This window comes from Tachyglossus aculeatus, chromosome 6 (assembly GCF_015852505.1).
Source record: "Tachyglossus aculeatus isolate mTacAcu1 chromosome 6, mTacAcu1.pri, whole genome shotgun sequence".
NCBI classification, from domain to species: domain Eukaryota; kingdom Metazoa; phylum Chordata; class Mammalia; order Monotremata; family Tachyglossidae; genus Tachyglossus; species Tachyglossus aculeatus.
The window spans coordinates 59,017,737-59,035,158 of record NC_052071.1 but is presented as its reverse complement, the minus strand read 5'-3'; the positions used below and the strand labels follow the sequence as shown (position 1 = coordinate 59,035,158).

Here is a 17,422-nt window from a genome sequence, read left to right as displayed (position 1 = left end):
TAAACGTTCAGAATATGTCACCCGACTCCACAGAAAACTTCAGTGGTTGCCCAGCCACCTCCCCATCAAGCAAAAACTCCTCACCATTGGCTTTTAAGCAGTCCACCACCTTGCCCCCTTCTACCTTCTACACCTTCTACCTTCTACACGAGAAGCAGCGTGGCTCAGTGGAAAGAGCGCGGGCTTGGGAGTCAGAGGTCATGGGTTCGAATCCCGCCTCCCCCACATGTCTGCTGTGTGACCCTGGGCAAGTCACTTCACTTCTCTGTGCCTGAGTTCCCTCATCTGTAAAATGGGGATTAATACTGTGAGCCCCACATGGGACAACCTCATCTCCTTGTGTTCCCCCCAGTGCTTAGAACAGTGCTTTGTACATAGTATGCGCTTAACAAATACCAACATTATTATTATTATTATTACCTCACCTTGCTATTCTCCTTCTATAATCCAGCCCGGTACGTCACTCCCCTAATACTAACCTTCTCGCTGTACCTCCATCTCACCTATCTCACCACCGATCCCCAGCCCACATCCTGCTTCTGGTCTGTTACACCTTCCCTTCCAAAATCCAACAATTACTCTCCCCCACTTCCAAGATTTATCGAAGGCCCATCTCCTCCCAGAAGCCTTCCCGGACTAAGCCCCTCCTTTCCTCCTCTCCCACTCCCTTCAGCATTGCCCTGATTCGCTCCCTTGGTTCTTCCTTCATCCCAGCCCTGTGGCACCTACATATCTGTAATTTATTTATTTGTATCAATGTGTGCCTCCCCCCATCTAAACTGTAAGCTCATTGTGGGCAGGGAATGTCTGTTTATTGTTGTATTGTACTATCCCAAGTATTTAGTATAGGGCTCTGCACACAGTAAGCGCTCAATAAATACGACTGAATGACTGAATGAATCCCCACCCTCAAGAAGCTTTTTATCAGGCTGACCGCGTGATTCCATCTCAAATTATTGCTCCCGGCCTCTTCTGGTGGGCAGTTATTGAGTTCCCTCCTCCGGAGCTGAGCATCCGGGCATGACCTGACATTTATCTTTATTCTCTCTGTTGAGGCTTCGGTCCGGGAAACAGGCAGAAGGTGCCAGGCTGGGGAGATTTGTGGAGTTGTCTTCAAACCACCCGTGTGGAATTAATCGATTGTAAGCAGTAAAAACTTGGATGCACAGTGTAGCTTGAAAAACAAAAATGTTCCTTTGTGAGACCGTGACAGCTGTGGAAAGTAGACACAGGCAGCACCGTGTTCTCTCTGGTGATTAAAAAGGAACATGGCAGGGCCGTCTAAGCCGTGGGGACTGGCACCGTCTGAAGCGGCCAAGCTGGAGAGGGGAGGGAGCCCTAGGTGCTCCATAGTTACTAGTCAGTCAGTGGTATTTATTGATCACTTACCATGTGCAGAGCACCGTACTAAGCGCTTGGGACAGTACAATGTAACAATATAACAGACAGTTATAATGGTCAGCCTGGAATCGGTCCGGCCTCTCCTACTTTGGTCCCTCCATCCAATCTGAGGCATGAATGCGGATGGGCCTTCCTAAACCCCTTCAGGGCAGGAATTGTGTCTACTAATGCCACTGCATTTGTCCCAGTTGCCCTGTATTTATCAATCAGTCATATTTATTGAGCCTTTACTGGGTGCAGAGCATTCATTTCATTCATTCATTCAATCGTATTTATTGAGCGCTTACTGTGTGCAGAGCACAGTACTAAGAGCTTGGGAGAACACAGTCTAAGAGTTGGTAAACACGATGCCTGCCCACAGTGAGCTTAGGGTCTAGCGGGGAGGCAGACTTTAATATAATGAATAGATAAATTATGGATACGGACGTAAGTGACTGTGACTTTCTAGACTGTGAGCCCGCTGTTGGGTAGGGACCGTCTCTGTATGTTGCCAACTTGTACTTCCCAAGCACTTAATGCAGTGCTCTGCACACAGTAAGCACTCAATGAATGAATGAATGAATGAATGAATACGATTGAATGAATAAGTGCTGTGGGGTGTGGGAGTGGTGAGTAAAAGGAGCAAATCCAAGTGCTCAGAGAAGAGCTTAGTCAGGGAAGGCCTCTTGGAGGAGATCAATCAATCGTATTTATTGAGCGCTTACTGTGTGCAGAGCACTGTACTAAGTGCTTGGGAAGTACAAATTGGCAGCATATAGAGATAGTCACTACCCAACAGTGGGCTCACAGTCTAAAAAGGGGAGACAGATGAACTTTGAATAAGGCTTTGAAAGGGCGGAGAGTGATTGCCTGTCCGATATGAAGAGGGAGGGCGATTCAGGCCAGAGGCAGGCCTGAACAAGGGGTCAGTGGCCAGATAGATGAGATGGAGGGACAGTGAGAAGCTTGACAATAGAGGAGCAAAGTGTATGGCCTGGCTTGTAAAAGGAAGGAAGTGAAGTGAGGTAAGAAGGGGCTAGCTGACTTATGCTTTACAGCTGATGGGGAGAAGTTTTTGATTGATGTGGAGGTAGATGGGCAACCACTGGAGGTTCTTGAAGATTGGAGGTTCATTTCATTCATTCAATCGTATTTATTGAGCACTTACTGTGTGCAGAGCACTAAGCGCTTGGGAAGTACAATCAATCAATCAATCAATCAATCATATTTATTGAGCGCTTACTGTGTACAGTACAAGTCAGTAACATCTAGAGATGGTCCCTATCCAACAGTGGACTCACAGTCTAGAAGGGGGAGACAGACAACAAGACAGAACATATTAACAAAATAAAAATAAACAGAATAAATATAAATAAATAAATTGAATATTCATTCATTCATTCTTGCATTCCAAATTACTGTGGACAGGTCGATTGGAGACAGGTGTCACTCCAGCAGTTGCCCTGAGGAGAGGAGCTTTCCTTTTAATGTCTGTCTTCCCCTCTAGCCTGCAAGCTCCTTTTGGGCAGGAAATGTTTCTGCTAATTCTGTTGTACTGTACTCTCCCAAGCAGTTAGAACAGTGCTCTGCACCTAATAAGCACTCAGTAAATACCACTGATTGATTGATTGATTGATTGAAGGGTGTGTGGCCTGGGGTCCCGGCTTTCTGGCCTTGGCTTTCAGGGTAATAGCACACTGAGAGGAAACAATTAACCCCATCTGAACACTCAACTTTTCAAATGAAACTCTTTTCCAATTCATTCATTCAATCGTATTTATTGAGCGCTTACTGTGTGCAGGGCACTGTACTAAGCACTTGGGAAGTATAGCCTGTCAACAACTCAAGGGCTGTGTAAAATATGAATCCAGTAATAGAAGCAGTAATAGAATCCAGTGAGAAGCAGCCTGGCTCAGCAGAAAGAGCCCGGGCTTTGGAGTCAGAGTTCATGGGTTCGAATCCCAGCTCTGCCAGTTGTCAGCTGTGTGACTTTGGGCAAGTCACTTCACTTCTCTGTGTCTCAGTTCCCTCATCTGCAAAATGGGGATTAAGACTGTGAGCCCCCGCGGGACAACCTGATCACCTTGTAACCTCCCCAGCACTTAGAACAGTGTTTTGCACATAGTAAGTGCTTAATAAATGCCATTATTATTATTATTAATAACTGTGGAACGTGTTAAGTCTTATTATGTGCCGAGCACAGGGATAGATAAAAGATCATCAGGTCGGAATCAGTCCCTGGCCCACATGGGAGTTCACATTCTAAGTAGGAGGGAGGAGAACAGGTATTTCATCCCCATTTTGCAGATGAGGAAAATGAAGCCCAGAGCAGTTAAATGACATGCCTGAGGTCACCCAGGAGGCAAGTGGTGCTTAGTACAGAGCTCTGTACACAGTAAGTGCTCAGTAGATACCAATGATCTAAGCAGCATGGCTTAGTAGATAGAGCACAGGCTTGGGAGTCAGAGGTCATGGGTTCTAATCCCGGCTCCATCACTTATCAGCTGTGTGACCTTGGGCAAGTCACTTCTCTGTGCCTCAGTGACCTCACCTGTAAAATGGGGAGTAAGACTGTGAGCCCCATGTGGAACAACCTGATTATCTTGTATCTACTCCAGTGCTTAGAATAGTGCTTGGCACACAGTAAGCACTTAACAAATACCATCGTTATTATTATTATTAAGTGGCAGAGCCAGAATTAGAAGTCCTTCAACTCCCAGGCCTGTGCTATTCCCACTCAACCATGCCGATTCTCCCCCTGAATCTATGGGAGGGGTGGGAGGAGATACTCAAGATATTAGTAGCATTTACCATGCATGTTCCTCATTAGAGCAGAAGCACCTCATGGGCAAGGAAAAGTGTCACTTTCTTGCATTTATGGCTTGAGCGTTCTTATAGTATCCAGGTCTCTACCGGATGGTTAACCCGGGCACTGGTACTGAGTTCCTTTTCCACTGATTCCCTGGACACTGCGTGCTCTAAGTGTGCCCATGATGTCAGCGTGCTCGGGATGTCAGGCGCGTGCCTGGGAAAGGAAGAATGCATGCAGAGAGACCAAGCAAGTGGAAATAAGTATTCTGTGACACTTCCGTCATTTCGGCGTTTCTTCTTTCGCTCCTTGTTTTCGCTCCTCATCTTTCTCCGTATTTCCCATTTCTGCATTCTAATGAAGTGGATTAGAGCTGAGCGGTGGAAGCGGGAGGGGCCCTGCCCCAAATCAGCTTCTCTTGTTTGTTCCTGGGTGTTTTCAGAAGCGGAACAAGAGAGATGATTCAGGGCCAATGCTCCCCTACCCCAGGCACCCATCCATCCCGCTTTCCCCTAAACAGCAGAGGCGCGGCAGAGAGGACAAATGTTCATTTCTGTGAGTCAGGCGTTGCATCTTGGAGTCAACGAGGCACTGAAATAATTTCCGTTCTCCCGGTGCCGCCGGAGCCAAATTACAGCTATCCCGGCTGGTGTTTATTAAGGCAGCGGAGGTTGGGCCTTTCAGGTGGAAGAGCCCCTTTCTGAGCTCAGAAGCCAAGCTGTTCATCGTCCTCGCCCCACGTCTGTGGCCTGAAGCCCCATATGGGGATGGAGGATGTGTTAGATGCTGGCTTCCTTTGATCTCGAAGAGAGAAGGTGCTTATGCATCTTATATCGGTGTCAAATCGTGAACTGAGTTAGCTTTCATCTCGGTGAGAGGGCGAGCCCGCTGCCGTTTGGAGATTTTTATCCTCCTGCCACCCTGGGACCGTGGTTCCACGCCTACCCCGCGAGAGACCTGAGTCTCTTATGGGGGTTTCTTCCCTCCGTGTCAGCCGGTCATCTGGCGGTGTATATCGGGCACCTCCTGGGTGCAGACCACTGTGCTAAGCGCTTATGCTCAGCTCCACCTGTCCCGGCCCTCGCAGCAAACTGAGTGTCGTCCCTTTCTTCCTCTTCTCATCTTTCCAGGTGGATGAACCGCCTGGGGCTGGCGGCCATCGGCTACACCCCCGAAGACAAGGACGTCCGGCCCGATGAAGGTAGAGAGCAGAGCTTATAATAATAATCATAAAAATGGTGGTATTTGTGAAGCGCTTACTATGTGCTGAGCACTGTTCTAAGCACTGGAGTAGATACAAGGTAATCAGGCTGTCCCACGTGGGGCTCACAGTTTTAATCTCCATTTTACAGGTGAGGTAACTGAGGCACAGCGAAGTTAAGCGACCTCCCCAGGGCCACACAACAGACAAGTGGCAGAGCCGGGATTAGAACCTATGTCTTCTGACTTCCAAGACTGTGATCTTCCCACTAATAATAGTGATGGCGTTTGTTGAGCACTTACTATGTGCCAAACACTGTTTAAGCACTGGGTGGGGGGGGGGGATACAAGGTAATCAGGTTGTCCCACGTGGGGCTCACAGTCTTAATCCCCAGATGAGGGAACTGAGGCACAGAGAAGTGAAGTGACTTGCCCATAGCTGACAAGTGGCAGAGCCGGGATTAGAACCTATGACCTCTGACTCCCAAGCCCACGCTCTTTCCACTGAGCCACGCTGCTTCTCTCCGGTTGTTGTCTGGGAGAGAGAGCACTGGAGGCCCAGGGTGGGCCGGGGCTGTACTGGCCTGAATCATCTTGGGCCCAGAAGGAGAGAGAGAAAGAGAGGAGAGAGAGAGAGAGCCCCCTCACCCGCCTCTGAGCCCGGGGTCCCCATCAACCCAGCATTCCCCTTCCCAGAAGTGGCAACCCTTGACTCCCCCCAGGACGCCTGCCGTGAGGAGAGACGCCTCACCCCCGAACTGGGTCCTCTCTCAGCAGATTACTGGAGCGAAAGTGATCAGGATGACATGGATGGTTCGTTGACCCTGAAGCACGAGGGGCCCCCCGCCCTGGGAGGTGCTAACCACCGGACCCCCTCCGTGAGTAAAGCCCCCCCGCCACCATCACCCCAACCCCAGACGAGGCCCAGGATGCGCTGGTGTGGCCTGGGGCAGGGGGGGAAACTCAAGACATTTCCTCACCAGACAAGGGGCCGCCATTTCCGTGGATTGGCCCGAGCGAGAGGCCGTCAGTCCATCAATCAATCAATCGTATTTATTGAGTGCTTACTGCGTGCACAGCACTGTACTAAGCACTTGGGAAGTTGGCAACACACAGAGACGGTCCCGACCCAACAGTGGGCTCACAGTCAGTCAGTCATTCACATTTACTAAAGGCAGCACTGTACTAACTGCTTGGGAGAGCACAACGATAATAATAATAACAATAATAATGGTATCTGTTAAGTGCTTACTATGTGCAGGGCACTCTGCTAAGCGCTGGGATGGATACAAGCAAACCAAGTTGGACACAGTCCCTGTCCCACGTGGGGGTCTCAGTCTTCATCCCCATTTTACAGATGAGGTAACTGAGGAACAGTGAAGAGACTTGTCCATAGTCACACAACAGACAAGTGGCGGAGCCGGGATGAGAACCCCGGACCTTTTGAATCCCAGGCCCCTGCTCTATGTATAGGCCGTGGTGCTTCTCTAATATAAAACTAAGTGCTTAGTACAGTGCTCTGCACATAGTAAGCGCTCAATAAATATGATTGATGATGATATAACAGCATAACAGACACATTTCCTGCCCACAGTGAGCTTACAGTCTTGAGGGGGAAACAGACGTTAGTAGAAAGAAATAAATTAACAGTACAAAAGTGCCGTGGGGTGGGGAGGGGGCCGAATAAAGGGAGCAAGTCAGGGTGACACTTCCTCGCAGGGAGTTGAAGAAAATAATAAGAGGGCTTAATCAGGGAAGACCTCTTGGAAGAGCTGTGCCTTCAAGAGGAAGCCTCGCCCTCCGGACTAGCGCCTGGGCAAGCTGTGAAGAAACTCTAAGGCCAAGCCCAGGCCGGCCCTGAATAAAACTGCTCTGCCTCCTGTTGCTTTCTGGTTGGGTTTTACGTTGAGAAAACAGTGTGATGTGACCCAGGCCCGGCCCAAGAGTTCTAAGTCCACCATTCAAACGATCGCATTTTTCGCACGCTTACTCCCTTTTTTTAATGGTACTTGCTAAGCGCTTACTCTGCGCCAGGCACTGTACTAAGTGCTGAGGTAGATATAAGCTAATCAGGTTGGACCCAGTCAATGTCCCCCCTGAGGCTCCCATTCTTAATCCCCATTTTACGGATGAGGTCACTGCGGCACGGAGAAAGAAAGTGACGTGCCCAAGGTCACACAGCAGACAAATGGCGGAGCCGGGATTAGAACCCAGGTCCTTCTGATTCCCAGGGTGGTGCTCCATCCACTAGGCCACGCTGCCACTGTGTGCTAAGCCCTCCCACTGAGAACCATCCCGGCCAACGACGCAGTTCGAAATTGTAGCTTCCCTGGCAGTCTCTGCACCGATCTCCTAGGGGGAGGAGTTTTCTTCTGTTCCCGCTGCATTTCTTCCTTTTTTTTTTTTCCTTTCTTTTTTATTGTTTTCTTTCTTTTTTGAGCAAAGGGCACAGCGTCCAGGGTACAGTGCTGTTGCTTAATCTCTCTTTCTCAGCGCAGCTAGGCCTGTTCTCTATTTTTCTTTCAGATTTTTCTCCAGCGGGATTGACATGACCCTGACCCAACCCGAACCAAAGCCAGAATGACAGAGGCCAAACAGCATCACATGGGTGAAGTTCAGACTGGTTCTCACCCATGTGATGTTGTTCTATCAACTGGGACACAGGTTAAAAGCCCCTCCCTTTCTGGTTTGTTTTTGTTTTTGAGGGTTTTTTTGTTGGTTTTTTTTTGGTTTTGTTTTTTCCACTTTTCTTTTTGGCCTCTCTCCGTTGGTTTATTTTTGAGTCCAGTGACCCAGTAGCTGAGCAGAATCGCTTGGTGTTTTTGGTTCAGGGGGTGGCCCGTGGTCCCCAACTGCTTTTTCCGTGTGTTTTTCCCACTCGTTTTGGCTGGAGCGATCTGACCCTCGAAGGGAGAGCGAAATCAGTGTCAGCTTTCTCAGGGGTGGCGGCGGGCGGGGACAGGTATCTTCCTCATCCCGTAGGTTTCAGGGCGCACCTGGGGGCACAGGAGGCGGCCGGGATCGGCGTGGGGAGGGGGAACGGATGACACGGGAAAGGGATGAGGTGGCAGCGGCTCTCCACACCGGCTTTTATCGACGCTGTCGCTCGTAGCTCCGTCCAGATGGCGGAGAGGCCCGTTGGTGCTCCCTCGGCCCGGAATTCAGTGGCTGCCCTCCGTTCCCTCCTAGGCGACTTCCTCCTCCGTGCCCTTTCCCGAGCCCGGGCCCAGGCGGCATTTCTCCAGCCAGTCGGCCTACAGCCAGCGGTCTGCCGAGGAGGCCCGCCCGTCCTGCCGGGAGAGACGCTCGTGGCAGGACCTCATCGAGACGCCCCTGACCAGTACCGGCCTGCACTTCCTGCAGACCGTCCCCTCCGAGGCAGGCGGAGGGTCCCCGGACCAGCGGCGGCAGGCCACGCTGCCCATCCAGAGGCAGCCCGCCCGCGAGCGGGACGGGCCCTTCCCGCTGCTCGGGGGCCAGCGTGGATCCGGCGGCGACCAGGCCCGGGCCCAGAAGCCACGCAGCCAGAGCCTCCCGCGGAACCGAGACGTGGCGGGCCAGGGCCGGGGGCCGATCTCCCCGTGGCCGACCGACCGGCCGGCCCTCCTGGAGACGGACGGCTGTGGCCCGGAAGGTGAGAGGGCGTCCCGACACCGTGGCACGTGCCGACCGCTACATCATCATCATCATCAATCGTATTTATTGAGCACTTACTATGTGCAGAGCACTGTACTAAGCGCTTGGGAAGTACAAATTGGCAACATATAGAGACAGTCCCTACCCAACAGTGGGCTCACAGTCTAAAAGGGGGAGACAGAGAACAAAACCAAACATACTAACAAAATAAAATAAATAGAACAGATATGTACAAATAAAATAGAGTAAAAAATACGTACAAACATATATCCATATATACAGGTGCTGTGGGGAAGGGAAGGAGGTAAGATGGGGGGGATGGAGAGGGGGACGAGGGGGAGAGGAAGGAAGGGGCTCAGTCTGGGAAGGCCTCCTGGAGGAGGTGAGCTCTCAGCAGGGCCTTGAAGGGAGGAAGAGAGCTAGCTTGGCAGATGGGCAGAGGGAGGGCATTCCAGGCCCGGGGGAGGACGTGGGCCGGGGGATCCTCCAGCACCCTTCTCCCCCAGGACACGCTTTCGGGATATCAATTAGTCAATCAGTGGTATTTACTGAGCACTCACCATGTGCAAGGAACATGCCTATCAACTGTTATACTGTACTCTCCCAAGCGCTTACTACAGTGCTCTGCACACGGGAAGCGATTGGTAGACTGATTGATTACTGAGTGCTTGGGAAAATACAATAGAGTTGATGTGTGCCTTTCTTTTCAACCCCAACCTTGGGACCCGAGTGCAAGATCCCAAACACCACACTTCCCACCCCGCACAGCCCTCTTCCCGTCAAGTGACCCAGACGGTGAAGCTGGCTCAGGGTGAACCTCCGAGGCTTCCCCGCCCCCACCCCACTCAGTCATCTCTCGTCTGGACCCCTGAGCGTGAGACTACAGGGACCAGAAGGCCCGTGATGGGGAACCTTGGGCGGGCGACGCTGGGGTCACCAGGTGGAGGGGGGGACATGGGCCCCAACTGCCACCCGCAAGTTACGTTGTTCCCCGTCAGGGCAGCTTAAGGCTACCAGCCCTTATGGGTCTGTTGCCCTTAAGGGGTCAGTTGAAGAGCCCAGGCTTCGGAGTCAGAGACGGTGGGTTCTAATCCTGTCCCTGCCACTTATCAGCTGTGTGACTTTGGGCAAGTCACAACTTCTCTGTGCCTCAGTTGCCTCATCTGGAAAATGAGGATTAAGACTGTGAGCCCCGCGTGGGACAACCAAATTACCTTGTATCTTCGCCAGCGCTTAGAACGGTGCTCGACACATCGTAATCGCTTAACAAATACCATCATCACCATTGCCAGTCCCCTTTCCCCCTTTTGGGTTTTAGATTGCTAGTCCCCCAAGGGACAGGGTTAAGGAATTCCAGTTCAATGAATCGATCAGTCCTATTTATTGAGCACCGACTGAGTTCAGAGCACTGTACTAAGTGCTTGGGGGAGTACAGTAGAAAAGAACTGGCTGAGACATTCCCTGACCATGACAAGCGTAGAGTCTAGAGGGAGAGACAGACATTAATATATAAATCAGTCAATCAATCAATGGTATTTATTGAGTGCTTACTAGATGCAGAGCACTGTTTAAGATAAAAGAATGAGCAGATACTCTCCCTGGCCATAACGAACTTACATTCTAGATGGATATAGACCTAAGTGCTGTGGGACTAAGGGATGGGAGAGTAAATCCAAAGCTGATGCAGAAGGGAGTGGGAGAAGATAATAATAACAGTGAGGGTATTTGTTAAACGCTTACTATGTGCCGAGCACTGTTCTGAGTGCTGGGTTAGATACAAGGTTATCAGATTGTCCCACGTGGGCCTCACAGCCTTAATCCCCGTTTTACAGATGAGGGAACTGAGGCCCAGAGAAGTGAAGTGGCTTGCCCAAAGTCACACAGCTGACAAGTGGTGGAGTCGGGATTAGAACCCACAACCTCTGACTCCCAAGCTCGGGCTGTTGCCACTAAGCCACGCTGCTTCTCCCTGAGGGCTTAGTCAGGGAAGGCCTCTTGGAGGAGATGTGCCTTCAATAAGGCTTTGAAGGGGGGGAGAGTGATAATCAGTCAGAGAGGAAGAGGGAGGCCAGAGGCAAGAAGCAGACGAGAAGTTGGTGGCGAGATAGACAAGTTGGAGGTATAATAATAATAATAACAATCATAATAATAATAATGGCATTTATTAAGCACTTACTATGTGCAAAGCACTGTTCTAAGCACCGGGGAGGCTACAGGGTGATCAGGTTGTCCCACGGGGGGCTCACAGTCTTCAACCCCATTTTTTAGATAAGGTAACTGAGGCACAGGGAAGTTAAGTGACTTGCCCAGAGCCACACAGCTGACAATTGGTGGAGCCAGGATTTGAACCCATGACCTCTGACTCCAAAGCCCGGGCTCTTTCCACTGAACCACGCTGCTCCTCTATATAGTATAGCAACTAGATTGGCATTTGAGGAGCTAAAAACACGGGCTGGGTTGTAATAGGAAAGCAGCAAGGTAGGGTAGGAGGGAGCAAGGTGATTGAGTGCTTTATCGGAGGTCACATAATTAGAGGGGTATTCTAGAGGTGTGCAGAGCACTGTACTAAGCTCTTGGGAGAGTACAATGCAACAGAATTAGAAAACACATTCCTGCCCGTAACAACAGTGCTCAGTGCTTAGAACAGTGCTTTGCACATAGTAAGCGCTTGATAAATGCCATTATTATTATTATTATTATTATTATTATTATTAACAAGCTGGCAGTCAGAGAGGGCGATAATCTATCCTTGGTCATCCGTTCATCTGCCAAAGGGGTGGTGAGTGGGCCTTGCTGAGTTCTCCCAGCCTCATTCACAAGAATTTATTGAGCTCCCGTTGTGGGCAAAGCAGTCGGTCAGTCCATTATATTTATTGAGCACTTACTGGCTCAGTGGAAAGAGCCGGGCTTTTGAGTCAGAGGTCATGGGTTCAAATCCCGGCTCTGCCAATTGTCAGCTATGTGACTTTGGGCAACTCACTTCACTTCTCTGGGCCTCAGTTACCTCATCTGTAAAACGGGGATCAAAACTGTGAGCCCCCCGAGGGACAACCTGATCACCTTGTAACCTCCCCAGCACTTAGAACAGTGTTTTGCACATAGTAAACGCTTAATAAATGCCATTATTATTATTATTATTATTATTATTATTATTATTATTACTGTGGGCAGAGCTCTGTACAAAGCCCTTGGGAGAGTACAATATAGCAATTCAACATTCACGTTCCCTGCCCACCAGGAGCTTCTGGTCTACAGGAGGAGACAGAAATGAATATAAATAAATAAAGTCACAGATATGGACATAAGTGCTGTGAGGCCAGGAGCGGGGGTGAATAAAGGGAGCAAGTCAGGGCGATGCAAATGGGAGTGGGAGAAGAGGAAAGGAAAGCACAAATATATGTTGCCAACTTGTACTTCCCAAGTGCTTAGTACAGTGCTCTGCACACAGTAAGCACTTAATAAATATGATTGATTGATTGATTGATAAATAGGGAAGGCATCTTGGAGATGTGCCTTCAATCAGCCTTTGAAGGTTGGGGAGAGAAACTGTCTGTCGGATATGAGGAGAGAGGAAGTTCCTGGCCAGAGGGAGGACTTTTTTTTTGGATGGCATTTATTAAGCGCTTCCTATGTGCAAAGCATTGTCCTAAGTGCTGGGCACTGTTCTAAGCACTGGGCACTTGGGAGAGGGGTCTGTGGTGAAATAGAGTAGATCAAGGTACAGTAATAATAATAATAATAATAATAATAATAATGATGGCATTTGTTCATTCATTCATTCATTCAATCGTATTTATTGAGCGTTTACTGTGAGTAGAGCACTATACTAAGTGCTTGGGAAGTACAAGTTGGCAACATATAGAGATGGTCCCTACCCAACAGTGGGCCATTTGTTAAGCGTTTCCTACGTGCAAAGCACTGTTCTAAGCGCTGGGGAGGATACAAGAGAAGCAGCGTGGCTCAATGGAAAAGAGCCCGGGCTTTGGAGTCAGAGGTGATGGGTTCAAATCCCGGCTCCACCAATTGTCAGCTGTGTGACTTTGGGCAAGTCACTTAACTTCTCTGTGCCTCAGTTACCTCATCTGTAAAATGGGGATTAAGACTGTGAGCCCCCTGTGGGACAACCTGATCACCTTGTAACCTCCCCAGCACTTAGAACAGTGCTTTGCACATAGTAAACGCTTAATAAATGCCATCATTATTATTATTACAAGGTGATCAGGTTGTCCCTCATGGGGCTCACAGTCTTCATCCCTATTTTACAGATGAGGTAACTGAGGCCCAGAGAAGTGAAGTGACTTGCCCCAAGTCACACAGCTGACAATTGGCAGAGGCGGGATTTGAACCCATGACCTCTGACTCCCAAGCCCGGGCTCTTTCCATTGAGCCACGCTGCTTCTCTAATAATAATAATGATGGCATTTGTTAAGTGCTTACTATGTGCAAAACACTGTTCTAAGCTCTGGGGAGGTTCCAAGGTGATCAGGTTGTCCTATGTGGGGCTCACAGTCTTCATCCCTATTTTACAGATGAGGGAACTGAGGCCCAGAGAAGTGAAGTGACTTGCCCCAAGTCACACAGCTGACAGTTGGCAGAGGCGGGATTTGATCCCATGACCTCTGACTCCCAAGCCCGGGCTCTTTCCATTGAGCCACGCTGCTTCTCTAATAATAATAATGACTGCATTTGTTAAGCGCTTACTATGTGCAAAGCACTGCTCTAAGCTCTGGGGAGGTTCCAAGGTGATCAGGTTGTCCCATGTGGGGCCCACAGTCTTCATCCCTACTTTACAGATGAGGTAACTGAGGCCCAGAGAAATGAAGTGACTTGCCCCAAGTCACACAGCTGACGATTGGCAGAGGCGGGATTTGATCCCATGACCTCTAACTCCCAAGCCCGGGCTCTTTCCATTGAGCCACGCTGCTTCTCCAATAATAATAATGACTGCATTTGTTAAGCGCTTACTATGTGGAAAGCACTGCTCTAAGCTCTGGGGAGGTTCCAAGGTGATCTTCCCTCCCAAACCTTGTCCTCTCCCTGACTTTCCCATCTCTGTTGACGGCACTACCATCCTTCCCGTCTCACAGGCCCGCAACCTTGGTGTCATCCTCGACTCCGCTCTCTCGTTCACCCCTCACATCCAAGCCGTCACCAAAACCTGCCGGTCTCAGCTCCGCAACATTGCCAAGATCCGCCCTTTCCTCTCCATCCAAACCGCTACCCTGCTCATTCAAGCTCTCATCCTATCCCGTCTGGACTACTGCACCAGCCTTCTCTCTGATCTCCCATCCTCGTGTCTCTCTCCACTTCAATCCATACTTCATGCTGCTGCCCGGATTATCTTTGTCCAGAAATGCTCTGGGCATATTACTCCCCTCCTCAAAAATCTCCAGTGGCTACCAATCAATCTGCGCATCAGGCAGAAACTCCTCACCCTGGGCTTCAAGGCTGTCCATCACCTCGCCCCCTCCTACCTCACCTCCCTTCTCTCCTTCTACTGCCCAGCCCGCAACCTCCGCTCCTCCACCACTAATCTCCTCACTGTACCTCGTTCTCGCCTGTCCCGCCGTCGACCCCCGGCCCACGTCATCCCCCGGGCCTGGAATGCCCTCCCTCTGCCCCTCTGCCAAGCTAGCTCTCTTCCTCCCTTCAAGGCCCTGCTGAGAGCTCACCTCCTCCAGGAGACCTTCCCAGACTGAGCCCCTTCCTTCCTCTCCCCCTCGTCCCCCTCTCCATCCCCCCATCTTACCTCCTTCCCTTCCCCACAGCACCTGTATATATGTATATATGGTTGTACATATTTATTACCCTATTTATTTATTTATTTATTTATTTTACTTGTACATTTCTATCCTATTTATTTTATTTTGTTGGTATGTTTGGTTCTGTTCTCTGTCTCCCCCTTTTAGTCTGTGAGCCCACTGTTGGGTAGGGACTGTCTCTATGTGTTGCCAATTTGTACTTCCCAAGCGCTTAGTACAGTGCTCTGCACATAGTAAGCGCTCAATAAATACGATTGATTGATTGATTGATTGATCAGGTTGTCCCATGTGGGGCCCACAGTCTTCATCCCTATTTTACAGATGAGGGAACTGAGGCCCAGAGAAGTGAAGTGACTTGCCCCAAGTCACACAGCTGACAATTGGCAGAGGCGGGATTTGAACGCATGACCTCTGACTCCCAAGCCCGGGCTCTTTCCATTGAGCCACGCTGCTTCTCCAATAATTATAATGATGGCGTTTGTTAAGCGCTTAGTATGTGCAAAGCACTGTTCTAGGTGCTGGAAGTGAGAAGCAATCAATCAATCCATCGTATTTATTGAGCGCTTACTATGTGCAGAGCACTGTACTAAGCGCTTGGGAAGTACAAATGGGCAACACAGAAGCAGTGAGAAGGTTGGCAGTAGAGGAGCTCCGGGCAGAGAGCCGTCGGTCGGGCTCTGTGGGAGTGGACTGTGCCCATCTCATCACTTCTCTGTGCCTCAATGACCTCATCTGTAAAATGGGGATGAAGACTGTGAGCCCCACGTGGAACAACCTGTTTACTTTGTATCCCCCCCAGTGCTTATTTTACTTGTACATATCTATTCTATTTATTTTATTTTGTTAATATGTTTTGTTTTGTTCTCTGTCTCCCCCTTCTAGACTGTGAGCCCACTGATGGGTAGGGACCGTCTCTATGTGTTGCCAACTTGTACTTCCCAAGCGCTTAGTACAGTGCTCTGCACACAGTAAGCGCTCAATAAATACGATTGATTGATTGATTGATTGATTGGACAGTGGCCCCGGGTTGACCCGGATCCCCGAGTTCTCCCTTCGCGAGCCCGCGGTGGGATGAGCTGAGCGGCGGCCTGTGTTCCAGCGTCTTCCCAGGAGAGCCGGGAGAGCAGCCCCGACGGGCTGAGGGAGCTGTACCAGTCCTTGGAGCAGGCCAGCGTGTCCGCCTTCGGCGAGCAGCGGCCCTCCACCAGGCAGGAGTTCCGCAGCTCCTTCGTCAAGAGGTGCAACGACCCCGTCGTCAACGAGAAGCTGCATCGGATCCGCGTGCTCAAGAGCACGCTGAAGGTGAGCTGTCCCGGGGCTACCGCTCGGAACCGGACCCGCTGTTGGGCACTTAGGCCGGGGCAAACGGGCCACATCATCACCATCAATCGTATTTATGGAGCGCTTGCTATGTGCAGAGCACTGTACTAAGTGCTTGGGAAGTACAAACTGGCAGCATATAGAGACAGTCCCGTATAGACATCCGTCACGGGCCTGATGGGCCCGGGAGCCGAGCCGGGGCCGTGTCAGGTTCGCCCCTCGGTCGGTCGATTGTCATCAATCGTATTTATTGAGCGCTTACTGTGTGCAGAGCACTGCACTAAGCGCTTGGGAAGTACAAGTCGGCAACACATAGAGACGGTCCCTACCCAACAGTGGGCTCACAGTCTAAAAGGGGGAGACAGAGAACGAAACCAAACTTACCAACAAAATAAAATAAATAGGATAGATGTGTACAGGTAAAATAAATAAATAAATAAATAGAGTAATAAATATGTACAACCATATATACATATACACAGGTGCTGTGGGGAAGGGAAGGAGGTAAGATGGGGGGATGGAGAGGGGGACGAGGGGGGGGGGATCAATCATATTTATTGAGCACTTACTGCGTGCACTAAGCATTTGGAAGAATACAAAACTTGGCCCTGCACTATTCAATCGTATTTATTGAGCGCTTACTGTGTGCAGAGCACTGTACATCCCCCCTCCCCATCCCCCCTGCCTTATCTCCTTCCCCTTCCCACAGCACCTGTATATATGTGTATATGTTTGTACGGATTTATTACTCTTTATTTTATTTATTTCTTTATTTATTTTTTTAGACTGTGAGCCCACTGTTGGGTAGGGACTGTCTCTATATGTTGCCAACTTGTACTTCCCAAGCGTTTAGTACAGTGCTCTGCACACAGTAAGCACTCAATAAATACGATTGATGATTTGTACGTATTTATTCTATTTATTTTATTTTGTTAATATGTTTTGTTTTGTTGTCTGTCTCCCCCTTCTAGACTGTGAGCCCGCTGTTGGGTAGGGACCGTCTCTATAGGTTGCCAACTTGGACTTCCCAAGCGCTTAGTCCAGTGCTCTGCACACAGTAAGTGCTCAATAAATACGATTGAATGAATGAATGAAAGTACTAAGCGCTTGGGAAGTACAAGTTGGCAACATATAGGGACGGTCCCTACCCAACAACAGGCTCAAAGTCTAGAAGGGGGACGTGGCCTAGTGGACAGAGCACAGGCCTAGGAATCAGAGGGACCTGAGTTCTAATCCTGGCTCCGCCACTTGTCTGCTGCGTGACCTTGGGCAAGTCACTTCACTTCTCTGGGCCTCAGTTACCTCATCTGTAAAA

At 49.9% G+C, this 17,422-nt stretch overlaps 1 protein-coding gene across 2 annotated transcripts in view; it reads left to right on the top strand.

Moving 5' to 3' along the window:
* LOC119930044 (connector enhancer of kinase suppressor of ras 2-like) overlaps nt 1-17,422 on the top strand; it is a 266,115-nt gene that overhangs the window by 245,356 nt on the left and 3,337 nt on the right. The window contains exons 20-23 of one of the 2 annotated variants that reach the window (XM_038748473.1): nt 5,320-5,390; nt 6,167-6,267; nt 8,579-9,023; nt 15,887-16,089. In XM_038748473.1, the coding sequence (XP_038604401.1) occupies nt 5,320-5,390; nt 6,167-6,267; nt 8,579-9,023; nt 15,887-16,089 (820 nt within the window). Of the gene's footprint in view, nt 1-5,319; nt 5,391-6,163; nt 6,268-8,578; nt 9,024-15,886; nt 16,090-17,422 lie in introns of both variants that reach the window. The other variant, XM_038748472.1, reaches the window with a different exon arrangement.